General features: G+C 39.0%; 1 protein-coding gene across 1 annotated transcript in view; it reads right to left on the reverse strand.

The window, feature by feature from the left end:
* Nucleotides 1–26,104, reverse strand: part of LRRC69 (leucine rich repeat containing 69) — a 106,588-nt gene that overhangs the window by 21,841 nt on the left and 58,643 nt on the right. Inside the window, exon 6 of the mRNA XM_078071666.1 lies at nucleotides 7,675–7,776. Within this exon, the coding sequence (XP_077927792.1) occupies nucleotides 7,675–7,776 (102 nt within the window). The remainder of the gene's footprint in view (nucleotides 1–7,674; nucleotides 7,777–26,104) is intronic.

Below are 26,104 nucleotides of genomic sequence, written 5' to 3' on the forward strand. Positions count from 1 at the left end.
AAATGGAGGCCTTCCTGGAAACCTATAAGCTGCCAAGACTGAAACAGGAAGAAACTGACAACCTGAATAGGCCAATAACCAGTAACGAGATTGAAGCAGTGATCAAAAACCTCCCAAAAAACAAGAGTCCAGGGCCTGATGGATTCCCTGGGGAATTCTACCAAACATTCAAAGAAGAAATAATACCTATCCTACTGAAGCTGTTTCAAAAAATAGAAACAGAAAGAAAACTTCCAAACTCATTCTATGAAGCCAGCATTACCTTAATCCCCAAACCAGGCAGAGACCCCATCAAAAAGGAGAATTTCAGACCGATATACCTCATGAATATGGATTCCAAAATCCTCAACAAAATCCTAGCTAATAGGATCCAACAATACATTAAAAGGATCATCCACCACGACCAAGTGGGATTTATCCCCGGGATGCAAGGGTGGTTCAACATTCGCAAATCAATCAGTGTGATAGAACACATTAATAAGAGGAGGGAGAAGAACCATATGGTCCTCTCAATTGATGCAGAAAAAGCATTTGACAAAATACAACATCCTTTCCTGATTAAAACTCTTCGGAGAATAGGGATTGAGGGAACATTCCTCAAGTTCATAAAATCCATCTATGAAAAACCCACAGCGAATATCATCCTCAATGGGGAAAAGCTGAGAGCCTTTCTCTTAAGATCAGGAACATGTCAAGGATGCCCACTCTCGCCACTATTGTTCAACATAGTACTAGAAGTCCTAGCAACAGCAATCAGACAACAAAAAGAAATAAACGGTATTCAAACTGGCAAAGAAGAAGTCAAACTCTCTCTTTTCTCAGACAACATGATACTGTATGTGGAAAACCCAAAAGACTCCACCCCCAAATTACTAGAACTCATACAGCAATTCAGTAATGTGGCAGGATACAAAATCAATGCACAGAAATCAGTTGCTTTCTTATACACTAACAACGCAACTGTAGAAAGAGAAATTAGAGAAACGATTCCATTTACAATAGCACCAAAAACCGTAAGATACCTTGGAATAAACCTAACCAAAGAGGTACAGGATCTATACTCTAGGAACTACAGAACATTCATGAAAGAAATTGAAGAAGACACAAAAAGATGGAAAAATATCCCATGCTCATGGATCGGAAGAATAAACATTGTTAAAATGTCTATGCTACCCAGAGCAATCTATACCTTCAATGCCATCCCAATCAAAATTCCAATGACATTTTTCAAAGTGCTGGAACAAACTATCCTAAAATTTGTATGGAATCAGAAAAGACCCCGAATCGCCAAGGAAATGTTGAAAAAGAAAAACAAAGCTGGGGGCATCACGTTGCCCGATTTCAAGCTATATTACAAAGCTGTGATCATCAAGACAGCATGGTACTGGCACAGAAACAGACATATAGGCCAATGGAACAGAATAGAGAACCCAGATATGGACCCTCAACTCTATGGTCAAATAATCTTTGACAAAGCAGGAAAAAACATGCAATGGAAAAAAGACAGTCTCTTCAACAAATGGTGCTGGGAAAATTGGACAGCCACATGCAGAAGAATGAAACTCGACCATTCTCTAACACCGTTCACAAAGATAAACTCAAAGTGGATGAAAGACCTCAATGTGAGACAGGAATCCATCAAAATCCTAGAGGAGAACATAGGCAGTAATCTCTTTGACATCGGCCACAGCAACTTCTTTCAAGATACATCTCCAAAAGCTAGTGAAACAAAAGCAAAAATGAACTTTTGGGACTTCATCAAGATAAAAGCCTTCTGCACAGCAAAGGAAACAGTCAACACAACAAAGAGGCAACCCACAGAATGGGAGAAGATATTTGCAAATGACACTACAGATAAAGGGCTGGTATCCAAGATCTATAAAGAACTTCTCAAACTCAACACCCAAAAAACAAATAAGTCAAAAAGTGGGCAGAAGAGATGAACAGACACTTCTCTGAAGAAGACATACAAGTGGCTAACAGACACATGAAAAAATGTTCATCATCATTAGCCATCAGGGAAATCCAAATCAAAACCACATTGAGATACCACCTTAGACCAGTTAGAATGGCAAAAATGGACAGAGAAAGAAACAACAAATGTTGGAGAGGTTGTGGAGAAAGGGGAACCCTCTTACACTGTTGGTGGGAATGGAAGTTGGTACAGCCACTTTGGAAAACAGTGTGGAGGTGCCTCAAAAATTTAAAAATAGAGCTACCCTATGACCCAGCAATTGCACTCCTGGGTATTTACCCCAAAGACACAGATGTAGTGAAAAGAAGGGCCATATGCACCCCAATGTTCATAGCAGCAGTGTCCGCAATAGCCAAAGTGTGGAAAGAGCTGAGATGTCATTCAACAGATGAATGGATAAAGAAGATGTGGTCCATATATACAATGGAATATTACTCAGCCATCAGAAAGGATGAATACCCAACTTTTACATCAACATGGATGGGACTGGAGGAGATTATGCTAAGTGAAATAAGTCAAGCAGAGAAAGTCAATTATCATATGGTTTCACTTATTTGTGGAACATAAGGAATAGCATGGAGGACATTAGGAGAAGGAAGGGAAAAATGGGCGGGGGGAATTGGAGGGGGAGATGAACCATGAGAGACTGTGGACTCTGAGAAACAATCTGAGTGTTTTAGAGGGGAGGGGGGAGGGGGGATGGGTTAGCCTGGTGATGGGTATTGAGGAGGGTACGTACTGCATGGAGCACTGGGTGTTATACGCAAACAATGAATCGTGGATCACCACATCAAAAACCAATGATGTATTGTATGGTGACTAACATAACATAATAAAATGTAAAAAAAAAAAAAAAGAGGAAAGATTCTTAGAGCTAGACAGATAAATAGGTACAAATCCTGGCTCTACAACTTATCAGCGGTGTGACCCTATCTGGCCAAGTCCTTATTAACTCCTCTAATCTTGGATACCACACCTGTAAAACAGGGATTTTTTTCTAATACAATCATATAGAATTCAGAGAATTAAATTAGATAACATGGGTAAAAACTTTACTGGTGCAGCATCTACTGGTGCAGTATGCTTTGGTTAATATTTTGTTATAATCTAGTTATAAACATTAAATTTATTTCATAAATCTTTGAGGTGAAGAAAAGTTTTTAAAAATCTTAATCAAGGCATAGCCTAAATCAAAGCTCTACAATTCTTTGACAGATCAAGTAGTTTAAATCAGGGGTACCTGGCTGGCTTAGTTGGTGGAGCATGTGACTCTTGATCTCAGGGTTGTGAGTTTGAGCCCCACGGGGTTTTAAGTAATCTCTATACTGAGATACTTAAAAAAATAAAAAATCATAAAAAATATTTTTTAAAAATAGTTTATATCAGTAACATTACCCAAATATCCACTAGAAATGACTTTTACTTTAAGCACAAATATGAAATATATAATAAATTTGGCACCTTCCTAAGAAAAAATCTTAGAGATACTTTCAAAAATACCCAAATCATTGGGGCACCTGGGTGGCTCAGTCGTTAAGTGTCTGCCTTCGGCTCAGGTCATGATCCCAGGGTCCTGGGATCGAGCCCTGCATCGGGCTCCCTGCTCCGCGGAAAGCCTGCTTCTCCCTCTTCCGATCCCCCCTGCTTGTGTTCCCTTTCTCACTGTCTCTCTCTCTGTCAAATAAATAAATAAAACCTTTAAAAAAAAAACCCAAATCATTAATATAAGTAAAAATCATTATTTCTACTAAGTACAAATGACCCTTTTGAACAACACGGGTTTGAACTGTGGACTCATCTATCAATGGACACTTGGGCTGCTTCCATAATCTGGCTATTGTAAATAATGCTGCAATAAACAAAGGGGTGCATGTATTTCTTTGATTTAGTTTTTTGCATTCTTTGGGTAAATACCCAGTAGTGGAATTACTAGATCATATGGTAATTCCATTTTTAACTTTTGAGGACCCTCCATATTGTTTTCCACAGTGGCTGCACCAGTTTGCATTCCCACCAACAGTGCACAGGGTTCCTTTTTTTCCATATCCTCACCAACACTTGTTGCTTCTTGTGCTTTTTTACTTTAGACATTCTGACAGGAGTGAGGGAATATCTCATTGTGGTTTTGGTTTGCATTTCCCTGATGATGAGTGATGTTGAGCATCTTTTCATTTGCCCCTTGGACATCTGTATGTCTTTTGAAAAATCTCTGTTCATATCTTCTGCCCATTTTTAATTGGAGTATTTGTTCCTTCGGTGTTGAGTTGTATAAGATCTTTATATTTTTTGGATATTAACCCCTTATCAGATATATGGTTTGAAAATATCTTCTCCCATTCACAAGGTTGTCTTTTTGTTTCATTGATTGTTTCTTTTACTGTACAGAAGCTTTTTATTTTGATGTAGTCCCAATAGTTTGTTTTTGCTTTTGTTTCCCTTGCCTCAGGAGACTATCTAGAAAAAATGTCAGCGAAATTACTGCCTGTCCTCTCCTCCAGGATTTTTATGACACATGTCTCACATTTAGGTCTTTAATCCATTTTCAGTTTATTTTTATGTATGGTGTAAGAAAGTGGGCCAGTTTCAATCTTTTGCATGTAGCTGTCCACTTTTCCCAACAGCATCTGTTAAAGAGACTGTCTTTTTCCCATTATATTCTTGTCTCTTTTGTTGTAGATTAATTGATCCTATAATCATGGGTTTATTTCTGGGCTTTCTATTCTGTTCCATTGATCTATGTGTCTATTTTTGTGCCAGCACCACAGTGTTTTGATTACTACAGCTTTGTAGTATATCTTGAGATCTGGAATTGAGGTTCCTCCAGTTTTGTTCTTTTTTAAAATTGCTTTGGCTATTTGGGGTCTTTTGTTGTTTCATACAAATTTTAGGATCATTTGTTCTAGTTCTGTGAAAGACACTGTTGGTATTTTGATGGGGATGCATTAAATCTGTAGATTGTTTTGGGTAGTAAGGCCATTTTAACAATATTTGTTCTCCCAATTCATGAGCATGGACTCTCTTTCCATTTGTTTGTGTCATCTTCAATTTATTTCATTGATGTTTTATAGTTTTCAGAGTACAGGTCTTCACCTTTTAGGTTAAGTTCATTCCTAGGTATTTTATTATTTTTGGTGCAATTATAAATAAAACTGTTTAATTTCCATTTCTGCTGTTTTGTTATTAGTGTATAGAAATGCAACAGATTTCTGTATACTGCTTTTGTATCATGCGAGTTTACTAAATTCATTTATCAGTTACAGTAGTTTTTTATAGTCTCCTGCTCTTACAGTAGTGGCCTTATGAAGGAGAGGTCCTGCGGTGTCCTTTAGTATAATGTCCCCTGTTCATCAGAATTTGGGGTTTCAGGGATGTCTCCTGTGAGCTGTGTGGGCCCCACTGTTGTGGCTGAGCTGTATTTGTCTCAGTCCAGTTGTCAGCAGTGGCATACTTTCCCTGTTGTTGGCAGGGTTTGGTCCCTCTGTTGTTAATGGGCCAATCTGGGGCTGCCCTGGGCTTGAGTTGGGTCAGACCAGGCATTTGTCAGAGCTGCAGTAGCACCAAACTGCAGAGCACTCTTTCTGTGTTGTCCCGGGGGGCCGGGGGGGGGGCGGGGGGCTGTCACTGATGGGTGGAGTCTGTAATTAGACCAGATGTTTGCACTCAGCCCACTGCTGGGGCTGCAGTTTAACTGGTATGTGTGGTTATCTTCCAGTCTCCCCAGGACAGGAGTCACTTTGGAATGGTGCTGACCCCTATTGGGGCTGCTTGCACAATGCCACACTTGTGGCCTAGCTTTGGACTCTTGTGGGGGAGCAGGATGGAGGGGTCTGCTCAACAGGAGAATGCAAGGGCAGGGCACATAGTGTCAGGAAGTTCTGTGCAGGTCTACTGTGGGAGGGGACCTGTAGCCAATTTGGAAAACTCCTGCAGGGTTGGAGGGAGTGAGTCTGCAGAAGAGGGTGGGTGTGGGGTACACTGTTAGCAAGCTAGGTGGAGTGTTCACACTGCTGGTTCCTGCATGTGTTGTGTATCTAGGCTGGGGTGTGGGCCTTCCAGCTCTTTTGTTCTTAGAGAAGTCTCCCAAAGATCCCTGCGCCTCCTGCACAAGTTCTGAGATAATAAGCAAATCTCTCTCCCATAACCCAAGTGTTGCTCAAACTGCTGCTTCTATGCTGTATCACCGGGGCTGTTTGTTACGCTGTCTCTTTAAGGGTGGGGACTCGGTGTTTTATCACCCCTGGCTCTCCCACAGCCAAGCTGCTGAGTTTTAAAGTTCCAGGTGGTAAGCTCCACTGATTATAAAATCTCACAATGTGCCAAAACAAAACAAAACAAAAGTTTTAAAAACTCATGATATTAAGCCCCTCTGGTTTCCAAAGACAATGAATTTTTTCAATATAGTATAGTACTGTATTTTCTTCTTTATGATTTTCTTAATATTTTCTTTTCTCTAGCTTACTTTATTGTAAGAATACAGTATATAAAACATGTACATTAACACCTATTTGTTATGTGTTAATATGTTAATCCACTATTTATATTATTGGTAAGGCTTCCAACAACAGTAGGCTATTAGTAGTTAAGTTTTGGTGGAGTCAAAAGTTATACATGGATTTTCAACTGCATGGGGCTGGCACTCCTAGTCCCTGTGTTGTTCAAGGGTCAACTGTATTTTTGTGTGTGCGTGTGTGTGTGTGTGTGTGTGTGTGTAAAATGTTTGTGCTCCTGGGTCTTTACAGTTTTAAAAAAGAGGAAAGAAATACTGCTCTCTCACTCTGCATCTTCATCCCAGCCACAGGGCAACACTCTTGAATACAAGGGCTCCCAATGAGACCACTGCCACATTGAGTTAACTGCTCATTCAGTCCCCTCTATAAATCAGAACCTCTTCCAGGAAGGGACCACCTCTGTTTCCTTTTCCCTCACCTTCCAGCAGCATCTTTCTGAGACAATGGAGCTTTCTGAAAATGGAATCTGAAGCCCGGCTGCTTAGGTTGGCATCATCATCCCAACACCTACTAGCTCTGTGAACTTGGACAAGTTATTTAACCTATCTGAGTCTCAGTTTATCTATAAAAGGAGGACAATAAGGGTACTACCTTTTTAAGATTATTAGAGGACTAAATTAGTTCATCCCTGTTAAGCACTTAGAACCTGAGAAGTCCAAATGCATGATGGAGATGCATACTCAAATGTGGGAAGATCTACAATCTTTAATTCACCTGTCACCAAAAAACACACAAAGAGAGTCCTCTAATATGCTTTTCTATTCCATCTTTTAATATCATCAATTTGTCTGACTAAAGTCAACATGATTTCTGGATCATATTCTTTCATCCACTAGAAATAGGGACAAGTGAAAATACAATGGAAGAGGCAAAGATCCTGGTAAGAACAAATCAAATACATCTTTAGATAATACTGAAAAAATACTTGGAAGGTTAAAGTGAAAACAAATTCCTCTCTTTTCTTTTCATCCAACAAAATGTTTCCATTTCTCCAAATTTGGTCACTCTGGAAATCAGGATTACATTGGATTCTGTAAGCAAGTCAAAGAGATTATGTCTAGGATCCACACTGCCAATGGACTAGGATTGCAGTAATCATTTGCTGGCTTGCAAGAATATTTACAGAAAACTCTTTAAAACATAAATCACAGCTTTCGTTTGAGGACCTGTGTAAATGACATAAGGCTTCACCTGTAGACTCCAGGCGTCCTCCTGTTGTACAGCATTAACCGGCTGCTTCAGGAACAGTGGGTTTCCTTCACAGTAGAATTCCTTCAGCTTCAGATTCTGAAACTTTCAAAACAAAATAAAAACTTCATTGCATGATAAAATAACAAACTTCACTTTTGAGGCTACATCTTATTTAGGACTTACATTCCATGTTAGTATTTTAACAGCAGGACGTACTCTAGTTGTTAGAAGCCTAAGAGTTTTCATGCTGGCGTGAATGGCAATGACCTTACAAGTCCCAGGTGGCATCCCCCATACTAGACAACTGCGAAAACTTGTTCAGGATAATGGGATTGATTAGTAATAGAAAAGGGGCCGTTAATTAACCAAATGCTAGGGACATTTTGCAAATAACATATCTGTTAGAAAACCAAGTATGATGAAAAATAACATTCTAATATACACCAGAATCCATGTCTCAAAGACTGAACCATGATCCATTTATGTTCAGTGAAAAAGGTAAGAGAAACAAAGGAAAATCAAAATGTTCTCACTATAACCTATTGTGCACAGTGAAAATAAAAAAAGGAGAACAGATTTCACAAGGATATTTAATCTTCTATGAAGAAACCCTAAATTCAATTGTCTGCCATTTAAGTCTACCATTTTAGTAGAAAAATAAGGGATCCGCTCATATTAATAGCATGCCTTGCTTCCCAGGAACCTATGTGTTTTCAAAGTTAAATTCATTTAGAGAATTACTTTTCTGAGCCTCAGTTTCAGCTGTGAAATGGAAAAAATAAGACCCATCTTCAGTGTTGCACTGGTAAAACAGTTCTCTGGAAATAAAACATTTTTAAAAGCCCTGAACTGTGGCATGTTTTGATTCGTTGGTGTAAATACTGCTACCACGGCTGATTCCAGTCACCAAACACAGAGTTGGGAAGAGATGTGGAAAATTGGTTCCTGTGAGCCAGGATGAGCCGGCATCATCACACTTATGGAGGAATTAGATATTTCCCTGATTTCAGCTTAGGGTTTGAAACATAGCAAACATGCAACAAATTAAAATAATTGATTTAAAACACCTTTCCAGGTCATCATGTCACTAGACATTTTGAAATAAAATACAGGGCTCAAGGCCATGTTGGAATCACCTTGCCTCCTGGTCCCACAACAGACATTCTGACTTTTCTAAGGCAGTTCCTATGTTGTCTACCATCAGGAAGCAACCTAGAGAGTTGAATCCAGTGGTAGCCCCAAGTCAGTGCTGGATGTGCTGAAATCAAGAAAGCACTCCCAGCATATCATTTTTTCCTTTCTGTCCTAAAGAACACTCCATAATTTATATCAAAACTCATAGCCCTTTTTCAAACAGATACAAACTTGAATACCTTGCTATATGTGAGTATCGTTAACATATATGAACCTCATTTCAAATTTGACCATGGTTCAAAGGGCATACATTTCTCTTTAGGGGTCATCCTTCTCTTCCTTCGAATCCTATCACTACCCTTCCATCATACGTGGTAATGAGTGACTCAGTTTGCTAACTTGCTACACAAAATATTTCAGAAAGAAGTTATCCTCATGAAAGGACATTAATTAATGAAATTCACTAGCATGTGTTTCGAGCAGGTAAGTTTCAATAACCTGAAGTCACACAATCTCTCAATGTCCACTCTGAATATTCCCCAGAACAACATTTTTTTCATACCCTCTTTCTATGTGCACTACTGGGTTTCCGGTCAGCCTTGCTTCTTACTAGGACAATATTTTTAGTCATTGTCGTCACCCCAGTAGCACAATTAGCTACGTTCTCTTCTGTTTAATAAAATGTTGTTACAGCCTTTCAGAGTCTTTGCACCTGCCTACTCAAACAAGAGTTTTGAGTTTTATCTCAAGTGGAACAAATCTGCCCCACTCCCATAATAGATATTTTTGGTTGTCATAAATGGGGATGGGGGAGTATTACTGACATCTAAATAGTAAAGAGCAGGAATGCTGCTAAACATCCTACAATACACAGGATAGCCCCCACAAAGAATTATCAGATGCAAAATAGTGTTCAAGTTGGAAAACTCTGATACAGAGGGAAAAAAATCATAAACATTCACTGATCTGTCGTATCTGGAGAGGGGATTCGCAGCTTCAGGGAAATGAAGGTTAAAATGAGGGGTTTTATTTTTTTAAGATGAAGATCACTTGAGCACAAAGAAGGTAAGTGCCAACACAGAGATTAATAGAAAGGAGATAAAAGGATAATTGAAATAGTAATGATCAGGTGAACACAAATGACCTTTGAATACTAACATCTTTGAATTATTTCCTCTTCTGTGGCCAGAAGAAAGGAAGTGTAAATGCAGGCAGGGATATGTCTGAAGGTGTGGGCTTGGATCACTGAAGAAGTCAGACATGTTCCCTTCAATTCTGTCTCTAAAATAGAGAGTAAGACCATCTGTCAACTGAATTGTGAAGCAAGGCGTCACTGTGGAAGGAAGCAGGAAGAAGGAGGTGAAAGTTTGGAATGTACTATAGATTTTTGAAGAGAAACCTGGCCAGAGACAAGCAAAAATACCATACAGAGGTGCTGAGGGACCTACTGGAATCCACACATTTGTGGTGATCCATGTCTACACACTGTGTGCTTCCATTTAGCACCCAGCGTCCCAGATCCAACACTGAGAGTCTGCAGAATGGATACATCAGAAAGCAAGGGAATGGGTGCACTGCATGTACTAAAAAGTAAATGCTTTGGGCTTTATGGTCTAGGCTAGATAGAAAAAGAAATAATAGTACAAAGTTTCGACAGACCAGGACTAAAAGGAGAAATAAAGGGATATGAATTGTCACTGACCTAAAAGATACGGCTGTAAAGCAACAGGGAACTGGAAAACAGGAGGAACCAGTGCTCAAACTGCCGTACTAGACTTTCATTCTTCCAACTCAGAGCAGGTGAAAATGATGGTAAAATCCAGACATGAACGTGGAGGCGGTTTGCTGAAGTGCAGACTGGGAAAGCTCATTAAAATCAAGGATTCAAGGAACTTTGTGCTGAAGTTGTTTGTATCGACCACCTTTACAAATGAACTTCCTGAGTAATGCTCTCAAATATCTGGCTATCTATGGAACATCTCCAGCTGGAAGTCCCACAGTCACCATAAATTCCAACATTTGAAACTAAACTCATGTTTCCTCTACATCTTCCTCCTTCCTTTGCCTCATCACCGACATCAAATCTCTTTCCATGCTCTGTCAATTCTACGTTCTTAAAATTTCTGGAATCTATCCTTTTTTTTTTTTTTTTAAGATTTACTTATTTGAGAGAGAATGAGAGAGAAAGCACGAGAGCAAGGGCAGAGGGAGAGAGAGAGAGAGAAACTTTAGCAGGCTCCATGTTCAGCGCAGAGCCCAAAGTGGGGCTCGATCTCACCACCCTGAGATCATGACCTGAGCCGAAACCAAGAGTTGGACACTCAACCGACTGTACCACCCAGGCGCCCCTGGAATCTCTCCTTTATTTCCATCCTGCTCTCCCACCCACCTCCTCACTACCTCTGCAGAATCTCCTCCTACTCCCAACCCCAGCCACTAACCCTCTGCCTTGATTAAGGCCCTCACCTTATATGAATTATTACAACAGTACTCAAATTAGTCTCCATGCAAACTTCTGCTGCCAAAGTTGTCTTTTAAAATGAGAATCTGATCATGGGGCGCCTGGGTGGCTCAGTCGTTGAGCGTCTGCCTTCGGCTCGGGTCATGATCTCAGGGTCCTGGGATCGAGCCCCGCATCGGGCTCCCTGCTCAGCGGGAGGCCTGCTTCTCCCTCTCCCCCTCCCCCTGCTTGTGTTCCCTCTCTGTCAAATAAATAAATAAAATCTTTAAAAAATAAAATAAAATGAGAATCTGATCATAATACAATCCTGCTTAACACTTTTCAGTGTTCTCTTTTGTCCACAGAATAAACTCAAATGCCCTAGTATATCATAATTGGGTTTTCTCGGCCAGTTTCTCCAACCCTATATCCTGGTAAGCCCAACCTTCACCCTTACACGCCAGTCATCCTAAGTTACTTAGGGGTCTCACAAGAGGCCTGTGTCTTATCTCACAGTTATTACTCATGCTGTGCCTTCTACTCACCCCATTCCTGGATCACCTCTTCTTCAAGATGAAAATATTACCCACCTAAGCTTCTCCGGCTTCTACCAAATGTTTCCGTGTCTATTCCTTGGGCTTTATATATAATACTATGAAACAATCATTATTGAAAAGTCTATCTTCATCTCTCAGGCTTTGGTCTCTTTAAGAACCACATCTTAAGTGCCTATGTAATGCAACCTCTAAATTCAGTACTTAGAACACAGCTGATGCCCAGTAAATAACTGGAAAATTAACAAATGTCTTCTCAGAAACCCCAGGCACACACAGCTCTCCCTAAGAACTCAAAATTTTCAAAGGCCTTTTTCTCCAGAGGTGGTCAATTGTAACTGTTCCTCCAAAGCCCCAGGCCTCAGGAACAATGTATAAATTCAGCAAGTCCTTCTGTTGCTTCAGACTAAAGTAATAAGGGAGATCAGAAGGGTCTGGTTTAGCAAGAACATTGTTAAAGTAAACAAGAAAAAAGGAGGCTGAGATTTCATATTGACTAAAATAGAACTGATAAGTAGGCTAACAGCAAATTACCATGGACTCTTTGGACCATCCCAAAGCTCATGGGTTCCTGTTAGCAAGAATTAGAATTTCTAAATAAGCTAAAGCCCAACTTGTAAAGAGGATAAGATCTTAAGTGTGGGGCTATGGCATTCAAAAAATATATGAACAATTCTAAAAAGGACAGAAATAAGATATGTAACCAATGAGAAATTTAAGAAAATATATGATAAACTTCATATCTAATCAGAATTGTATAATGAGTAGGCTGATGATAACATCTGAACATAAGAAAGCCAAAAACTCTATTCTGGGAGTGGGAGTGGAAATAGGCATAAAGTGACCTAAAGTCAGAATCCTTCAGTATCAGTTGGATACTTGTCCCTAAAGAAGACCCTTAGAAGGAGTTGAAGAATGGAGGCCAAGAGAAAACTAGAGGAAAGGAGATTACTAAACTCTCCAGCTCTAAACACACACACACCCCTTCCTCAATTCTGGCCAGGGAGAAGTGGCCAAAGCCCCAAGCCCAGGCCCCTTCCTGCCTTCAATACACTGGGCCTTAACCTGATGGGACAATGGCTCTAGCGTCCTCTTCAGGCCTCTTGATTTAAACATCACTGTAAAAAGAACAACTGGTCTACAAGGGCTTGTTTGTCTCTCCTCAGGATCCCCACCCCACCCCTGCTTTAGACCCCACTTCTGTCTTCGAACCACCTGAGAACCAGCAGAGGAAGAGGCTTCTCTTTCCACAGGCCCTGAGTGCTCCATCCTCAACAGTGTAATCGCCTTACAATGTAAATTAGATCATATCACTCCCTTGCTCAAAATCATCCAGTGGTTCTCATCTCACTCCCCACACTGGCCTATAGGACTCTTATGATTGGACCCTGCACTATCTTTGATCCCATCTTTGACCCCTAGCCCTCACTCTCACTTTCTCTAACCCAATCTCCATTCTGGCAACATTGGCTTTCTTTCCACACATTCTTCACCTCAGATCATTTGCACTTCCCACTTTTTAGCACTCTGCTCTCAGATTTGTCCATACCATTAAAATTCAGAAAAAAATGTAATCTTACATTTAGCCATTTGAGAAGGAAAATCTGATGACCCATGGATTCGAAATCCAGACAAGTTTTCATTAACATGCAAAAACAATGGAAAGACTTCTCACATGTATGAGCTAATTACCTTAACCAAAGAAAATTCCTCAAGATACAAAGCAGCTGAAAGAGAGTAACAAAAACAAAGAATTTGGGGAATACATTTATTTTGCCAACCAAAATGCAAAAAATAAAAATTAGGAGGTGGGTGAGGAGATGGGAAAAATAGATAAAGGGGAGTAAGAATCCACTTACAATGATGAGCACTGAGTAATGTACAGAAATGCTGAATCATTATATTGTACACCTAAAACTAAGATAACACTGTATGTTAATTATACTTCAGTAAAAATAAATAAAGTAGCTTCTTAGAAACATCTAAAGAAAAAAATTTTAAAAATAAAAATAAACATCAGAACATCCACTGCCCAATGTAAACAAGATTAGGGCAATCTGCTTATAAACAAATTTGCAATGTCATCAAAAAGCCTGAAAGTCATTCTTTCTCTTTGTTAATTCTACTTGAAGGAATTCGCCCAAAATAAATATTTGAAATAGGAAAAAATATTTATGCACAAAATGTGTTTCTCAGAATTACTTAAAATTTTAAAAGATTCTCCTATATTAAAAAAAATGTCTGGTAAATTATATGACATACCTGAATCCTCTTGGCCCTCTGTCTTTTCACTACCTGTGTTTAAGAAAACCTAACCCTGGGTCATCCTGCCATCAGTTTTCCCTGTCTCTGCACTCAAGCAAATAAGACCCATTTGCAGAATCACACTGCAGGGTAGACAGGAATCACAGTGACCACCTTCCAAAATGCCCTCAGGGGTTGCCAGAAATTCTTCTCTACTCAGCATGCTAGCCAACATTAACTCAGCTTTTTCTTTGCTGTCCTATCATTCTTTGCCCAACCATGAAATAGTTCTTCACAGAGCCCACCACATTCTCTTTTTACTTTATTTTCTTTTCCCTAGGCAATTTTACCCACTTCCACAATTTCAATTAAATCTCTAAGCCAATGACTCTGATTCCACATCCGATAGCCAATTGCTTACTCAAAATCTTCACTTTCATGTCTTAAATACAAGTCAAACTCACCATGTCCAAGATTGAACTCATGATCTGCTCTCCTAAGGTTGGTCTTTTTCCAGCATTTTCTATCCTAGACCATAGAAAGCTTATAACCCATCACCATTTCCAAATTTACCTCTTAAATGTCTCTTGAATCTGTTCAAGTCTTTCCACTCCTACTGCTACCACCTTAGACCAAGTTACCATAATTTTTTTACTTGGCTTCAGTAAGAGTCTACCTGAAGTGTACCCAACATTCCCTCTGGTCTCCTCCGATAGGTCTTCCACCCTTCAGACAAAATGATCTTTTCAAAATGCAAATCTGATTATATCACCCCCTGCCTAAAATCCTTTGAAATTTGTGTTGCCCTTCAAATAAAGATAAAAATCCTTACACATACCCTATATTCTTTGGCCGTGGTCTCTTCCCATCCAATCTCTGAGCTCCAGCCACAGTAAATTATTTCCAGTTCCCTGAACATCCATGTTCCTTCCCAAGCCCTTTCCACATGCTGTTTACTCTGTCTGAAATGTGTCTTTTCCTTTCACCTAAATGATTCCTACTTATTCTTCAGCTCTCAGCTTATGTTACTTCCTTCTGGAAGCCTTTCCTAATCTACCTGTTGACTACTGCTCTCTCTCTCATAGACCAGGGATTCTTCCTTTTAGTGGATGGATTTCAGTTTGTAATTATATATTCATAATGTTAATTAGTTGATCAATATGTTTTCCCACTATACTACAGCTCTAAGAGAGCAGAGACCCCATCTGGTTCCTCACCATTATATCCCCAATTCCTAGTGCAAGACTCAGTATATAACATGCATGGGTCTAGGAAGACAGACTTGGTAATCAAATTGCCTTGTTTAAATTTCAGCTCCATTAAACATATACTAGGACCACCAAGCTTTTCCTACTCTGCTGATGCTGCTCCAACCCCCACCTTCCACCACTACCCAGGGACCCTGCCACCTATAGATTTTATATGGTATGATTCTACTACTTGGACACTTAAACAGGGGCTTGACTCCTGAGCCAAAGAAAGCTAATCATAGGCCTGATCCAATCATATGCAATCCAACAGACTTGCCTAATCATATACTCTTTTGGGAATTTAAACCAAGAAACATGGAAATAATTTGCAACTGAGTTCTGGAAGCTGGAATAAAACAGCTATTATGTCAAGTTGCTGCAAACTCCACAGTACGTTATATGTATGCTGATCTTATAGGAGACCAGAAACAAGGTATAAACAGAGCAACATTTGGAATATGGCTACATTATAACAACATATCAACATTATACCAACAAGTGTGATGACCTAACAATTCATCCTCATGCTGCTGAAGATCCCAGCAGCAACCTGAACTGAGAACACTCTCTCCAATCCTCTGAGCTCTGCCCAACCTTACCGTAGCTCCTGCTTGAATCCCCATGAGATTCTCCTTACTCTTCCCTATGTAACTTTAGTTAAATTCTATTTATGTTGCAACCAAAGAGCCAAAAGAAATCATGCACGCCAATTTTAACATGTCATAGAATTCTTTTGTCCCACCTTCAGCAGATAAACAATTCTCTCCACTGTTTCTAAATTACTCCAACTAACCTTCCTGGGTGCTTTTCTTCGAACCCTTCTTTGCAAAACATAAAAATCTACTCCCCCCTTCTCTCAAACTGTTTAAGACTTTCAAATACTCACTCTTTAGAAACAGTTTCAGGTTTCTGAAAGCAAATTATGTAATAATTAGTACCTCTCCACTGGACAGGGAAGCCATATACCTTATGATATTCTTTCATCCATATTTCTAAACCTCACAGATCTGGTTACAGATAAAAAGCAGTCATCAGCAGTAACCAAACTATAAAAGGCACTTTCCTTGGGGAATAACAAAGAAATCAAAGTCCCCAACTTCTGCCTTGGGATAGTCTACAATTTAAACTAAAGAATTACATATTAAAATTTATTCAGACCAGGCAACAATTCAGAGTAGTGAACCAGAAGAAAGATATTCAAAGATTTTATGAAAGCTGTTTATGGTTTAAAAACCAATTGTGAGATATTCGGTCTTCCATTTTTTTTATTCTGACAGGAAATTAAAATTTTAGTGGCCAGATTCATGATGAGAAATGCAGAAAGAATGCCAGTTTGTAGCTTCTGCCTTGGTTTTCATGCAAGTCCCAATGTGGTTTTAAATAAAGCATCTAAAGGTAAAACACCTTTAATTCCACTCCACGTATCTTTGTTGTCCTTTACTCAAATTAGATATCAATGTTCCAAGAATTCTTGAATGCTTTTCTTTACCTTCCCTTAAGTCACTGTTATTTTAACTAAAACACCCTTTCTTTTAAGCTTTTCCTATAACTAAATCTATACTTAGTTGCAGAACAGAGAAAGCATGGTCTTAAAGGCTGGGGACTGGGATCAAATCCATTTCCTCCACACAATCTCTTTACACAAGTCATTTAAAGTATCTGAGCCTGTTCTTCATGTATAAATATAACAATAACTATCTTACTAATTGTGAAGGTCAAACGAAGAAGTATAAAGTATGTGGTAAACTTTGAAGCATTCTAGAAAAATTAGGTACTACACCAACATGTAGTCCGTTGTCTACAATAGGCAAGTTACATTTATTGTTCTTCTGGCTTGTTAAGATCAGCCATTATTTTGTCTTCCTTTTCTTCCCCCAATACTTTGCTTCATTTAACTGCTACCAGACAAGGGTAAAGGCATTTCCGCATGCTGCAAATGTATTAGCAAACTGATATAAGTACTTCTAGTTTCAAGATGGTAAAACTAAGCACAATCAGCAATATCCCTCTCCCATGACAAATCCTAGAAATGACACAAAGATACCTTTTAAAATAAAAAATAGCCACTTAAAAACAGGAAGAGAAATTCTCACAGGAACAGAAACTATAAACAGTTATCATCTGAAGAAAGAAGTATCAACCCAGGATGCAATGGAAGCCCAGGGGGAAATTTCTACACACAAAAAAAAAAATGGAATGGAGGGACAGTACACAGAGGTAGTAGAGGTCTCCAGAAAAGAACAGGTAGTGAAACAACAGACAGGAGGATTACCATACTAAGAAGCTGGCAGATACTATGGATTCATCCACCCATTCTTATCACACGGCCACACTCCACCTCCCACCTCCATACCTCCTTTCCCTGAATCCCACACACCTATAGCTTAATAGGAGCAGTGCTTTGAATAGAGAGAGGTGAGAGGGACCCTGAGTGGCTGGCAACACCGGGGAAGAATGAGCAGCTATCAGAATGCATTACACCTGCTGGAATATATTCTCAACCATTTCTCTACTGTCACTGACCAACACAAACTCCTGTAAGAACTTTATCTTCTCCCATAAAGTGAACGGCAAAGACAGCTGCCAGCTTTCAGGAAATCTCCAGTGTCCCAAATTCAAAAATAAGATGAAAGTTTAAAAATAAAATGACCTGAAAATCACTGAGTGTCAATACCATTAGAAATAATAGAGGCAAGAACTTATATCAGAAGAAACAGAGCTAATAGGACAGGACTCTAAAGTAATTAGTATAATTAATATTTTTAAAGAGATATGTGAAATACTGCCTAGGTAAAGCAAGAATAAGAACCAGTTTTAAAACTTGAAAATGTCAAGCTTTCTGAAGCAAAATTTGACAACATTTATCAAAGCAGTAAAAGTATGCATAATTTGGATCTAGCAATTACATTTCAATGAATCTTTCCTGAGGGAGTAACTAACGGTATGTACAAAGATTAGTTACAATGACATTCATTGAAGCATTTTAATTGTGGCAAGAAGTTTGAAATCTCCTACCTGTCAAAAAACAGGAGACTGCTTAAATATAAACAATATCAATATGATGCACCCACCCACTAGAAATAGAGAGGTAGCATCGAATGACTATGTCATACACCTGAAACTAATGTAACATTGTACACCTAAAGTTAATGTCAACTATAATTTTTTAAAAGTTAGCACAAATTGACCTAGATAAAAGAATATTCAATAATTAAGTCAAATTTCCACAATAAATCTAGATACCCAATGGGGGGGGGAGAAGAAAGAAATAGATAGGAAAATACTTCAAGCAATGGGGAAATGTTTACAATAGAAGTTGAAAAGGCGGGCGCCTGGGTGGCTCAGTTGGTTAAGCGACTGCCTTCGGCTCAGGTCATGATCCTGGAGTCCTGGGATCGAGTCCCGCATCGGGCTCCCTGCTCTGCAGGGAGTCTGCTCCTCCCTCTGACCCTCCCCCCTCTCATGTGCTCTCTCTCTCATTCTCTCTCTCTCAAATAAATAAATAAAATCTTTAAAAAAAAAAAAAAAAAAAAAAGAAGTTGAAAAGGCATATTATAAAACATGTACGTATGAATAATACACTAATATGTACAAGTAATACTAATAATACTAACACATTAGCATGTATGATTATTCCTTTTTTTTTTTTACAAAAATCTATATCTGCACATACACACATGCATTCATAGACCTTAAAAAAAAACCTGGAAGAATAGGAAAAAAATAAACCAACATGTTAAGGTATGAGCATTCCCCCCTCCCCCAGCCCAGCATGCTTAGACTGTGGGTAATTTTGCTTTTTTTCTTTTTGTTTATCTCTATTTTCCAAATAATTCACAGTGAAAACAAATTCCCAATTTTTTTTCCCCAAATGATCAAACTCACATCACCCTAATTCTGATTTCTGATCTGCAAACTTTCAGAAGATGCATTTGGGAATGGCAACAGGATATAGACTCTTTCTGTACTGGGTTGAAAGACTGAAAATACAGCTTCCCAAAGTGGATAAAATTTTCCCAGGACTAAAAGTATTTCAAGGATTTCAAGCAAGCTATCTCAACATCTGTGCTGATTCTAAGATTCTCTCAGAAGTCTGAAAACTCTCCCACATATCTGGCCCATGAGGTATAAAAGGAAGACTGTAAGAAATATTTTTTCAAATTCTGTGCTGGTTCGGCTCATGCATTTCAATAGTGAGGGCTGATATGATCCTCAAGGAAATGAAAATTGGTTAACGGAGGAGGTAAAACAATCTTAGATATTATTACAATGGCTCGTGGCCCTCCAAAACTCAATCCTACCTGACAATATAAACATATGTACAGTTTCTCTCCAGGGCTAAAATGTAATGGGGTGGGGGACAAGTTATTAGGGGAAAAAATGTCTAAAAAGCTTCTCACGGAAGGGGGACAATAATGAAAAAAAGTTGAGAAACACAGGTTCAGCTACAGGAACTTAAAACCCAAATTCTTTTTTTCATATATCCTCTCTTGGTTAGGCTGCTTAGAGCATTCACTACTGTTATTTATTTTTTTATTACACATGTTCACACATACATGTTCACATGTTCCTTTGCTTTAGAAAACTCAATCAACTGACTCTTCAACAATTTGCTTGTATACTGAAGTTTGTAGACAAAAAGAAGAATACTCATAAAATGCTAGATTTTTTCTAAGCATTGTGTTGCTTTCTGTTTTCAAATATAAGTGTTGGAAGCTTTGAAGAAGTATCTCCTGACAACTATTAACATTAGTTAATAATAAAATAATAATAATAAAAGTTTTTCCAGAAACCCCACCCAAAAGATTTCCATTTATTTTTCTCTGGCCAGAACTGTGATACATGGTCACTCCCTGCAAAAGTAGTTCAAGAGAAGAGGGTTTGAGATGGAGCCTTCAACCAGCTTCCCAGCAGCACCTGCCACATGGATTCTTCTATATCATTCCAGTCTCTCCGATCACATGTCAGCCGCACTTAGAGTAGCAGACCCTCCTTTATGCTGATTTGTTCTTGCAGTGGTGTAAGCACTGAGAATAGAGCAGTGCACAAAAAAATAATCCATAAAATCTCCCCTTCTGGGCTTATAATGCCCTGTGTGCTTTCTTCATGAACTACCTAAAATTATATTTTTTGTGTATTTGCTTATTATGTCTTCCCCTCTAGAATATAAGATTCAAGAGGGTACAGAGTTTATTTTATTCGCCTCTGTATCCAGAATGCCTAGAACAATAGTTCCTGGCATATAAAAAATATGTAAATATATATTTAATAAATGAATTAATAGTAAGGAAATGAGACTAAGGGAATTGAAGGATCTCTACCCAAGAATAGACAGCTTGTAAATAACAAAGCTAATATATTAAGAATCTCTGGCACAAAAGAAAGACATATAATCTCTTTAAATTCTATACCAGTGGTGCCAAGGTTTACTGCCATTGATTTGCTGACTGGTACCAGATCAGGAAAACCAATTATGAGCATCAATGTTCAACGTGGCTTCCAGTAATATCATGTTGGGAACCTGATACAGGCTGTGGGAGTATTTACCCCACAGAACTTGGTGGATGCCACAAAGAGAGCTAGTTGTCAAACATTTAACACCACTGGGTATCTCCTTCCCATCTCACTTCCTTGTCTATTCATGCTGAAAACACTTACATGAGTTACCCAGACTTCTCTCCCTAGGGGCTGTCCTTACTTTGCTGTTTCTGTGGGACTCTGAGTCTTCAGCATGGTGCCTTCCTCTTGCTTTCTCCACTTTCCAAATCTCTATATTTTTGAACAAGGATCACATGTAGCTCAACAAGGGTGGGGCAAACCAGTAACTAAAAATGGTGGCTATTCAGCAAGCAAATCAGGCAAGATCATCAGGGTGTAGGTGGAGAAAAGAGAACAGGAGAATTTATAACCAGCTCTGTGTCTATGAAAATGGGCAGGGGCAGAGCTTTTATTGAAAGACAGCGCCTGGTTGGCAGTCCTGGGCTTACTCCAAAGACACATAAATCCTCTTGTTCTTTTTATATGAGGACAGTTAGTGCTGGACTGACTCTACTTATTCCCCAGGGGACATTCAGTGGAACTTGTACTCCAAAACACTGAATACCTGAATAAAAATTACATGGGAGCGCTGTAAAATAATTTCATAAAATGGCCTCTTCCATATTAAATGCAAGCTACATGCTTGTTTCACTTTATTTTGTTCTTGCTTTACAGAGTGTATATTTGATCCATAAGCATACATTATAACTGTTCTTCCTGCCATAAAGTTGAAAAAATTGCTAGCATTAATTAGATTTCTAACAATACCCCCTCAGGTACACATAGGTTATATATTTTTTCCATTTAGTATTCCCCCATCCACCTCCCCACATTCATTCTCTCATTGTCTGGGTCAGATTGCCCAGGGGGGCACGTAGATCTGTAAGGGATAACCTAGGACAAAAGTAGGGGAGGAAGCAGCAATGACATCTGGCATCACATCTCTAAAGCCTTCACATCATGGTGGCAATCCAACACCACTGTCATAGTGTGGGCGGGGGCACGTGCTTGTGCTTTGCTGGTGAAAAGCAAAGACAGGAGTCAGGACTAATGTAATATATAAAGCACTAACTAGGTTTCTGACATCTTACGCTTGCCAGCTCAGTCAGTTATCACAGCAGCCAGCATTATTTGTATTATTAAAAGCAAAATGTTTATACTCTGAAACAAAGAACTGTAATATCAAGTGTCCCCACAGTGACACACTCAACCTTCCTCGATGTCACCTACTGTCTCCCCACCTGTGAGTGGGTTCCCTGGTAACCACTGCACCGCTTAGCTGCCTTAAGCCTTCAACAAATCCAGTGTCTTCGGTCTGGAATTATTTTCTTGATTTATAGCTCTGCTTTCTCTTTAGTCTACCCTCCTAGGAAGTCACACCTGCAGTTTCTTTGATAGTTCCCCCGCTTTAATCCAGGAATGCCAGCAACAGACTCTCCCACATGATATCTAAAAATATGTTCCAGGGCACCTGGGTGGCTCAGATGGTTAAGCGTCTGCCTTCGGCTCAGGTCATGATCCCAGGGCCCTGGGATCAAGCCCCACATCAGGCTCCTGGCTCAGCAGGGAGCCTGCTTCTCCCTCTCCCTCTGCTCTCCCCCTGCTCATGCTCTCTCTCTCTCTGTATCTCTGTGTCTCAAATGAATAAACAAAATCTTAAAAATATATATAAATAAATAAATAAATAAAAATATGCTCCAACCCCAGTATGTTTTCTTTCCCTCAATAGTAAGGTTAGAGGTTCCTTTTGTAGAGGGACTTCAGATATTACCAATTGTTCCTCCTAATTACTAGACACAAAAAGCAAGAGCTTGCAGAGTTAACTGCTAATCTCCACTCCTCATCTCAAATGAAACTATGCTTTTAGTTCTCCTAAAGAACACATTTCCAGGGGTCTTGACTTGAATTTTCTAAAGTTAGCCAGAGCCTATAGGAGTGTAGCAGGCTACGCAGCACGGGTAGAGGGTTCAGAGGTCAATCCTTTCTCTGGCTAGTTCAACTCAGCCACGCCGTCCACAAAAATCAAAAGAATATACAATCTTGACAAATAGAAGCAATCTATGATAATCAAGCATGGTATATTTATATAAATTACTACCAGTAATTAAGAATATTTGGACTTTGAAGTGGCCTAGGTTTGAATTTCAGCTCTGTTATAGGTGCATTAATCTCCTTCCACAGCCTCAGTTTTCTCATCTGTAAAATGGGAATTGCAATAGTACCCATCTCACAGACCTATAATGAGGATTAAATAAGATGATGTTTCTAAAGTGCTTAACACAAAACCAAACACACAGTTTTCAAAGAATATTAGTTATCACATTTTGTTTTTACATAGTAACTTTTATATATCTTCCTTAGCATAATACTGTTTCCAGCAAGCATCTGTGACCCAGGTAGACAAAACCCTTACTAACAATATAACAATACATTCACAAATGGAAGAGCATCCCTCCTATGATGGCCTTTGCCAACCCCTGCTGGTTCTTCCCCTCAGACTCTATCTAGTCCAGGGAAGTTTCTTGCCAGAACTTCCTAAAGGGAAGTTGCCCTGGTACTAACAAAAGAAAGAACCACTTCCTGGGCCGAGTTCCCTGACACCTCGGGGTAGTTGTCTTCTTGATACACAAGTGTATCAAGAAGTGTATCCCCCTCATTATGTTCCAGAACCTTGAGTCCTTACTGTCACTAATCACTATACATACCTATCTCCCCATTATATCTTCTCTGCACACTATTGTGATTTTTTGCATATGGGCACTTAGAGGGAAAAATAAGTGAGAGAGAAAACTAAGATTTATACAGTGAGTAGTTTTCTATAAATTTATTTGATCCTTGCCTCATAAAAGTCTTATAAATAATGAGAAAAGTGACCCCCTTCCCTCCTACCCTCACTGCTGATTATAAATAAAATGTTAAATGCCCTGTAACTTAATATAGGGAACTTTGGAAGTCTCCTGGGATACCTACTCAGCCAGGGCTTAGGTTTTTATTTTTGTTTTGGTTTGTATTTTAATATATTACCAATTATCTTCCAAGAACTTCAGGTGGCTTATGATAGAAGACTTATAAATTGTGGCAAATAAAATTAGAGTTCAAAAATATGAAAAAGATGAGGATTCTCAAACTAACTTCTCAGGGGTGCCTGGCTGGCTCAGTCGGTAGAGCGCGCAACTCTTGATCTCGGGGTCATGAAATAAAAGCTTACATTACCATCTGCCAAGCACTCCTCTAGGCACTAAGAACATAGTAATGGGGTTATCTGCTGGCTCACCTCCTGGGTGTACAGCAACAGGCCTACCACACCTCCACCTTGCTGGGATCCTTCAGCTTCTCAGACTCCTGGGCCAGGTATGTGTGTTTGCTCCATGACAAAGGGTCCTTGCTTTTGCAGGACACCCACATCAACAAGAATGACACCTCAAAAAAGAGAAAAGAGGTAGTACTGACTGCCAGGGACTTTATCAGTATGGATATTAGTAAAATGCCACAACTAGAGTTCAGAATAACAATTATAAAGACACTAGTTGGGCTTGAAAAAAACATAGAAGATTCTAGAGAATCCCTTTCTGGAGAAATGAAAGAACTAAAATCTAATCAAGTCAAAATCAAATAGGCTATTAATGACATGCAATCAAAAATGGAGGCTCTAACTGCTAGGATAAATGAGGCAGAAGAGTGAATTAGTGATATAGAAGACCAAATGATGGAAAATAAAGAAGCTGAGAAAAAGAGAGAGAAACAACTACTGGATCACAAGGGGAGAATTTGAGAGATAGGTGATACCATAAAGTGAAACATTAGAATAATTGGGATATCAGAAGAAGAGGAAAGAGAGAGAGGAGCAGAAGGTATATTGGAACAAATTACAGCTGAGAACTTCCCTAATCTGGGGAAGGAAACAGGCATTCAAGTCCAGGAGGCACAGAGAACCTCCTTCAAAACCAATAAAAATAGGTCAACACTTTGACATAAAATAGTGAAGCCTGCAAATCTCAGAGACAAAGAGAAAATCCTGAAAGCAGCTCGGGACAAGAGGTCTGTAACCTACAAGGGTAGAAATATTAGACTGGCAGCAGACCTATTCGCAGAGACCTGGCAGGCCAGAAAGGACTAGCATGATATATTCAGGGTGCTAAATAAGAACACAGTAATGAATAAACAGACAAGCATCCTGCTTTCATGGGAATTTATATTCCCTTGGACATAGAAGAATGGATCGTGGATAAAGACATACAATAAGCAGGTGAACAAATAAACATACATTTATAACAGTCCCATAAAGAAAATTTTAAGAATTGAGATAATAGAGTAATGAGATGGCTACTTTGGGTATCCAGGGAAAGCTTTCCTGAGAAGTTGATACCTGATCTGAGACCTATAACGATATAGAAGAACCAGGCATGCAGAGAGGAGGGAAGACTATTTCCTCAGGAAGGGAGGAAATAAGGAGACCATACATACCTCTTAACCAGAGAACCAGATCTAGTATCTATTTAACAGCAAGAGAATGGTTTGAGTGAGTCAAAGTTAGAGTACTTTGCTACTTCATATTCTGATACCTGCAGAAGAGTCCTAGAAACAAGCAGAAGTGATCATTAAAGAAAAGGAAATGCACTGGCTGTTGAAGAAGGTAACTGCGTTTTTTGGAATGAAGTCACTCAAGTTTTCTCACTCTCTTAATGAAATCTATCAAAAACTTCCAAATCCAGTAATGGAAAAAAAGGTAATTCAGACGAAATATCTCAATAAACATAAATATATCTCAGAAATCTTCAATGCATCAAAGAACAGAAAAAACCAACAAAAAAACCAAGACAGGATCTAGGAGCACATGGATATCCAAAGATTTGAGTCTCACATTTTTTCTCCTGAGAAAGAAGTCTCACACTTTTTCCCCTGAGACCAGAAAGAAATTTTCACCTAGGAATAAAGATAAATAAAAAAATATCCACCCCACACAGATAGCAGTCCAACTTTGACTATTCTGGGTGTCTCTTAAGCATTGAAACTAAAGTGAAACCATATTCTTATTTCCATTGTACTAAAGGGTGCCGTTACATCACTGTCAAAGTGGCAGAAGAAAATGAAAATGTCTCTAGGAAGTTACATCATCTGAGGCCTCAAGTTATTCTCAAAAATAGTTTTTCAAATACAATGTCCTGAATATAATCAAATATAACCAAGCATTATAGCATTATACAGTTATAATATCACTATGTTGTACACCTGCAACTAATATTGTGTGTCAACTACACTTCAATAAATAC

This window comes from Halichoerus grypus, chromosome 5, assembly GCF_964656455.1.
Source record: "Halichoerus grypus chromosome 5, mHalGry1.hap1.1, whole genome shotgun sequence".
Classification (NCBI taxonomy): Eukaryota; Metazoa; Chordata; class Mammalia; order Carnivora; family Phocidae; genus Halichoerus; species Halichoerus grypus.